The sequence below is a fragment of the Vespa mandarinia genome, unplaced genomic scaffold (genome assembly GCF_050613455.1).
Source record: "Vespa mandarinia isolate Hongniang unplaced genomic scaffold, ASM5061345v1 scaffold_49, whole genome shotgun sequence".
In the NCBI taxonomy this organism is placed as follows: domain Eukaryota; kingdom Metazoa; phylum Arthropoda; class Insecta; order Hymenoptera; family Vespidae; genus Vespa; species Vespa mandarinia.
This window is the reverse complement of record NW_028197183.1, coordinates 52,515-60,649: the sequence shown is the minus strand read 5'-3', so window position 1 is coordinate 60,649 and position 8,135 is coordinate 52,515. Positions and strand designations below refer to the sequence as shown.

Genomic DNA, 8,135 nt, shown 5'->3' with positions numbered 1-8,135 from the left:
ATAATAACGACATTAATGAGGATAGTAATAATGGTAAAAAATTGAAAAATGATAACGATAATAATAACGATAACAATAAAGGAACTATTAACGATAATAAAGAAGTTTGATAATAGCGATAATAATAAGGATATTAATAAGGATAATAATAAACATAATAATAAAGATTGTAATGCAGATTAATAATATTGATAATAATAATGATGATAATAAGGGTATCTAGAATGACAATAATAACAGTTATATTAACAATAATAATAAACGTAGTAATGACGGTAAAGCTAATGTTTTTAATAGCTGTAATAATAAAGATAATAATTATTATTATAATAACGATTATAATAACGATAATAATTATTATAATAATAACGATTATAATAACGATAATAATATTAATAACAATAATAAGAACGATTATAAAGACGATAATAATAACTATGATGGTGACGATTATAATATTAATGACGATAATAATAAAGATATTAATAACGATAATAATAACGACAATAATATGGAAAATAATTACGATAATAAGAACGGTAATATTAACGATAATGATGATAATAGTACCTGTAATAATAACGATGATATTGATACTAACAATAACGATAATAATAATAATAAAGAAGAAAATAATGATATTAATTGCGATAATAATAATGATACTAATAATAATAAAAATGACGAAAATAATAACAGTAATAATAATGGCAATATTTATGGTAATAATAACGATAATATTTACGGAAATAATAACAGTCATAATAACGATAATTATATCGGAAATAAGAACGGTGATAAAAACGGTATCAATAACGAGAATAATAACGGTAACAATAACAATAATAATAACAATAATAATAAAGATAGTAATGAAGGTTAATTATAATCATAATAATAACGTTAATAATAAGGTTAATAAAAACAATAATATCGGTAATATTAACTGTACTAGTAACGTCAATATTACCATAAATTTTTTGGATATAATAACAATAATAATAAAGGTAATAATAATAATAATAATAACGATAATAATATCGGTAATAATAACTGTAATAATTACAATATTAGTGGTGGTAGTAATAACGGTAATAATAACGATATGAATAACGATATTAATAACGATATCAATAACGGAAATAATGTCCATAAAAATAAAGATTACAATAATAATAACGGGAATAATAACGATAATAATAACGATAACAATAATGATAATAATAACGATAATAATAATGATAATGATAATGATAATAATAACGATAATATTAAGGATAATAATAACGATAATAATAATAATAATAAGCATTATAATTAGGATAAAAATAATCATATTAATAACGATACTAATGAAGATTATTAATTATGATAATAATAAGAATATTATTAATGGTAATAATCACGTGTATAAGAACGATAATAATAACGGTAATAATTATGGAAATAATAACAATAATATCTACGATAATAATTACGGTAATAATATCGATGATAATAATGATATTAATATCGATAATGAGAACGATGAAAATAAGAATATTAATACCGATAAAGATAATAAATGATAATAATAATTGTACTAATAGCAATAACAATAATGATATTAATAACAATAAAAACGACGATTATAATAGCGGTAATAATAACCGTAATAATAACAGTAATAATAACGATATCAATAACAATATCAATAATAATTATAACCATAATAATATTCATAATAATCATAATAATCATAATAATCATTCTAATAATTATTATCATTTTAAAAATCATAATAATCAAAATTATCGTAATAATATATAATTATCATAATAATTGTCATGATATTCATACTTATAATCATATTAACTACAATACTAATAATAATAATCATAATATCAATAATAATAATAATAATAATAATAATAATAATAATAATAATAATAATAATAATAATAATAATAATAATAATAATAATAATAATAATAATAATAATAATAATAATAATAATAATAATAATAATAATAATAATCATTTTGATATTCACGAAAGCCATAATAAGCAAAATAATAATCATAATAATCATAATAATAATCATAATATCCATGATAATAATGATAATACTTAACACGTTGAGCGCAACGTCAGCCATCGGTGGCTGACGCTGGACTTTCCGTTTAGGCCGCGTCAGCCAGTGGTGGCTGACACTGAAATTACATTTATGCCGCGTCTACTACCGCTGGGAGACAACGTATAACATGATATAGAACTATATAAAATTTACACTGTTTAATGGAATTGCAGAAGATTTGTTCAGAATTTAATTTAATTTGACACATTACAGGATTAGTGGATTTCATTGAAGCACGATAAACATAACAACGGTTCTCCTTTACAGGTATTACAAAATGTGACAACTCGCTTAGTTTTTGCCTTGCCATTTCTCTACTATCTTTGGTTACATTTTTATCGTAACATGATTTACAATATCTTCGTACTTTGGAAATGTTCCCAGATTTTCTTTGGAGTTGGTGTTGTTTCTTAGACCTTCTAGCAATATTGTCCGATGGAATTTCTTCTTTTTCACAATTTGTAAGATATACTGCTAATTTCTTCAGGAATTCTGTAATGCTGATTTTCTGCTTCGTAATATCTTTGTATAGATTGTAACAATTTACAACCGTAGTTTTCAATAATAGTTTGAAGGCTAGTTTTCTTTACCATTTTGTGGACTTGCGTAACGGATTGTTGTAGGAGTTCATTTGGTCGGATAAATCGACAGCTGTCTTTCCTCTATTGTAATCTACTATAATTTTTGGCTTGAAATTGTTTCCTGATCGGCATTGAACATTAACCATTTCTGACGAGTGCCTTGTCGATAGAACTGGGATATCCTTCTTATCTCTCCACTTCAACATGGTAATTCCTTGATTATTTGCTTTCGCAATGATTTCACCTTGTTTTAATTTTATAATTTGCTGTGAATTTCCCCGTCTATTTGAACGCAATGTTCCCACTATATGTGTGTTTTTTGGATCAATTTTTCCGCTAATTCTAGGCTTGTGTACCAGTTATCAGCGTACAACGTGTGTCCGTTATGGAATAGATCTCTGCAAAGAGACATTACGATGTTAGTGGGCGTAGTGTCCTCTCTTTCTAAATTTTTCCCTGCGTATACACGAAGAGCATACGTATATCCCGATCCACAGCACAATTAATATATTTTGATTCCATATTTGTAGCGCTTTTGCTTCAAATAATGCCTGAATATAATGCGGTCACGAAAGAGAACCAAGGATACATCGATACTATGTCCTCGGATGGATTGTAATATTTTTGATAATTGGTTTCTAAAGTGTCTATAATTGGATGTATTTTGAATAAACGATTGGAACCATTACTGTTTTGGTTGTCTACAAAATGTAGCATTCTTACTAACTGTTCAAATCTGTTCCTCGACATCATTTTTTTCGGGAACGTTTACATATAGGCAGGATCATTGGACCAATATTAGTGTATAGCTGGTAGTTTTACTAATCCCATCCATAGAATTAGTCCAAAAAATCTCTTTACTTCAGACCTATTTATTTCTGCCCACACTGTCAAGTGATGCACGTGTCCACCTTCTAATTCCTTTGCTGCATATAAGTTTCTTTGTTCGGCCATCTTCTCGAACAATTCAACCGGTACAAATAATAGATAGCTTGTTTCTACGGGAATATCTGATCCTATATGCAAGTTTTCACTTATAAACCTAGAAGGATGTGTAAATGGCACAATCTTAAGCAGATTGCCCTTCGGGTCACGCCATTCTCCAACAATCTCCTCACCTTCCTCAGATGATAAAAATATATCCACTCTACGCCGTTTTTTAGGAAACCTTATTTCACTACTACTGTCACTTTCATACTCTCGGACTGACATTTCGACGCTCAGGGCTAAAGAAAATTTACACTGCACGAGGCCAAGGGCTGCAATAGATTGCTTATTCGTAATAGGAACACCGGCCACGAATCCATAATGAAAACAAAACAGACTTGGCGCATAACGTGTCGAATAAATGAATGCCTATATGAGTGTCGTTCCAAACGAAAATACTCATCAACAGCGATAAGAGACATTGGCCCTACAATACCAGCGCTTCTAAGTGGCGCCCGTGGCCTGACAGGGACTGCCTACAAAATCGGCGTTGCGCTCAACGTGTTAAGATAATAACAATAATAATATCATAATAATCATAATTATAAACATTATAACAATAATAATCATAATATGAATCATAATAATCATGATAATAATCGTCATATCCATAATAATCATATTAACAATCATAATAAACATTATAAAGATCATAATTAGCATAATAATCGTCATAATCATCATAATAATCTTAGTAATCATAATAATCATAATAATAATTAGGATATCATGATAATCATGATAACGATAGTAGTAATCATAATTATCAAAATAATAATTATAATAACCATAATATTAATAATATAATCATAATAAATATAATAATATTAATTATAAAAATATACAAATAATCATAATACACATAATAATAATAAAAATAATCATTATGCGCAATATAAAACTACTAATAATCAAATAATAATCAAATGATCGTAATAACATTTTGCAATAATGGTAATAATCATGATAATTATAATAATTATCATAATAAATAAATTGTCCATAATAATCCAAATGAGAATAATAATTTTCATAATAATTAGAATAATCATAATAATAATCAAAATTACTATAAAAATAACCATAGAAATCATAATAATGTTTAAAAAAGCATAATAATCATAATAATCAATGTAATAATTATAATAACGGTAATAATTATAATAATAATTGTAATACTCCTAAAAATGTTGGTAATAATAATTATAATCTGATTAATAATAGTAATCATGATAATAATCATAATAATCGTTATAATGTAAAAAAAAATCATAATTGTTGTTATAAAAAATAAAATAACCATAACAATATTAATCAGAATAGTAATAGTCATAATAAATATAATAATAAACATAATTTTCTTAATAAATATAATAATAATCATTATAATTATAAAAATAATCATGATAAAAATAATAATAATTTTAATTTCTATAATAATCATAAGAGACATAAGAATCCAAATAATCTTAATCATAATGTTAATAATTATAGTAATCATAATAATCATAGTAATCATGATATCTTTCAAAACAATCATAATAATAATCATAATAAACATAATATTTACCATAATAATAATAATAATCGTAATAAATATAAAAAAAATCATCGTAATAATCATAATAAACATATTATTTACCATAATAATAATAATAATCGTAATAAATATAAAAAAACCATAATAATCTTAATAATAGTTTTAATAAAAATGAGACTGTCAGTTTTGGAAATATTCATACTAATCGAGGGAATGTTGTGATTGTGCCTCTCGAACCAATGTGACTACCTTATTTGGAAACAATACGATCAGTCGAGGGAATGTTTTTCACGTACCTCTCGAACCACTGCTTCTTTCGGATATGCAAATATTTGAACTAGTGGCAGGGAATGTTGTGCGAGTGCTTCTGGAACCAATGCGATTGTCGGACTCGGAACTTTCTGACTAGTCGAAGGAAATTTGTCCGAATGCTCTCAAATTATTTGGATTAACGGACTTGGAAACAATTCGCTTAATCGACGGAAAGTTATGCGAAATCCACTCGAAACTATACGATGGAACTTGTAATTTTCCGTCTAGTCGAGGGAAAGTTATACGACTGTCTCCTAAAACAATGCGTCTATCGGACCTAGGTATATTCCAACTAGTCGAGGGTATGTTATGAGTGTACCTCTCGCAACATAGTGACTGTCGGACTTGCAAATATTCCGACTAGTCAAGAGAAATCAATGCAAGCATCTTGTGAACCATTGCGAATGTCTGACGTTGAAATATCCTGACTAGTCGAGCGAAAGTTGTGCGTGTTACCTTTGAACCAATGCGACTGTCGGTCCTATTAACATTCCGACTATTCGTGTGAAGATTATGAGAGTGCACCTCCAGCCAATGTGATTGTCGGACTTAACATTAGTCCGTCATGTTGAAGTAAGTTTGTGTGTGACTAATGAACCAATGTGATTCTCGGGCTTGGAAATATTACAACTTGTCGAGGAAAAGTTATGCGAATACCTCCTGAACCAATGCGTCTGTAACTTGGAAATATTCCGCCACTTCAAGGGAAATTTATGCGAGTTCCTCAAGGAACAATGCGACTGTCGGTCCTAGAAGTATTCCGTCTAGTAGTAGGAAAGTTATGCGAGTGCCACTCGTATCAAAACGGATATATGCCTTGGAAATAATCATACTATTCAAGGGAAAGTCATACGAGTAACTTGAGAACCAATGCTACCGTCTGACGTTGAAAAATTGTAACTGGTCGAGGGATAGTTATGCTAGGAACTAATGCGACTGACCGCATTGGAAATTTTCCAACTTGACGAGGGAAAGTTATGCAAGTAACTTGTATATCAATGCGATTGACGGACTAGGAAATATTCCGACTAGTTGTGGGAAAGGTATTAGAAAGACTAGTAAACCAATACGACTACAAGTTTTGTAAATATTCCAAATAAGCGAGAAGAAGTTGTGAAAATGTCACCCGAACTAATGCGACATTGGGACTTCGAAATATACCGACTAGTCGAGGGAAATTTATGCGAGTGACTTGTGAGCCAATGCGACTTTGGGACTTGGAAATATTACGACTAGTCGAGGGAAAGTTATTGGAGCGACTTGTGAAATAATGCTACTGTCGGACTTCGAAATATTGTAAATAGACGAGAAAAATTTGTGCGGGTGTCAATCGAATCAGTGCGACTGTCGGATTTAGAAACACTCCGACTAATCATAGACTAGTTATGCGAACGTCTAATGAATTAATTCGACAGTCGGCCTAGGAAAAAATGAGACAGAGCTCGGGAATATTCTGCTGGTGCCTCTCGAACAAATTTAAACGTTGATCCTAGAAATATTCCGACTCTTCGTGGGAAAGTTATTAGGATGCCCCTTGAACGAATGCGACAGTTGCACTTGGAATTCTTCCGACTAGATAATGAAATGTTATACCTGTGCCAAACGAAACAATACGACCGTCGAACGTAGAAATATTCCGACTAGACGAACGAAAATTATGTGTGTGCCTCTCGAATCAATGCGACTGTCGGACTTGGTAAAATACCGAATAGTCAAGGGAATGTTATGCCATTGATTTGGCAACAAATGTGATTGTTGGACTTGCAAATATTTGTCTATTCGAAGGTAAGTTATGCGAGTACCTCACGAATCAATGCGATTGTCTGAAATGGAAATATTCCAACTCGTGGTGAGAATGTTGTGCGAGTGCCTCTCGAAGCAGTATGACCGTTAGACTTGGAAATATTCTGACTAGTTCAGGGAATGTTATGCAAGTGAATTGTGATACAATGCGACTGTCGAACATGGAAATATTCCGCCTGGTCGGGGGAAATTTATGCGGGTGATTCTAGAACTAATGCTACGGTCGTTCTTGGAAATATCCCAACTAGACGAGGGAACGTTATGCGAGTGTCTTGTAAACTAATGAGACTGTCGCGCTAGGAGGTATTTCAACTAGTCGAGGGAACGTCATGCGGTTTCCTCTCGAATCAATTCGGCTGTTAGAGTTGGTAATATTCTGACTTGTCGATGAAAGTTATGCGTGTGCCCTCGGACCAGTTCGGCTGTTTAACTTGGTAATATTTCGACTAATCGGGGAAAGTTATGCAAGTGACTATGAAACCCTTCCGCCTGCCAAGGATGGAAATATTCCGACTAGTTGGCGAAAGTTATTTGAGTGCCTCTTGAACAAATGCGGCTGTTGGCCTTGGATCAATTTCGACGAGTTAGGGTAAGTTTTGCGAGTTTCTTTGAAATCATTGCTTCGGTCGAACTTGGAACTATAGCGATCAGTTGCTGAAAGGAATGCCAGTGACTCTCGAATCAATGCGACTGACGGATTTGAGAATTCCTACTAGCCAAAGGAAAGTTATGCGGGTGCCACCCTGATCAATGCATCTTTAGTACTTGGAATTATTAAGATAAGTCAAGGGAAAGT

At 30.5% G+C, this 8,135-nt stretch overlaps 1 protein-coding gene across 1 annotated transcript; it reads right to left on the bottom strand.

The window, feature by feature from the left end:
* Positions 1–3,495: 3,495 nt before the first annotated feature.
* LOC118451017 (uncharacterized) lies at positions 3,496–3,909 on the bottom strand. Its single transcript, XM_085664360.1, has one exon. It carries the CDS (start codon positions 3,907–3,909, stop codon positions 3,496–3,498), a length of 414 nt encoding a protein of 137 aa, XP_085520486.1.
* Positions 3,910–8,135: the final 4,226 nt, after the last annotated feature.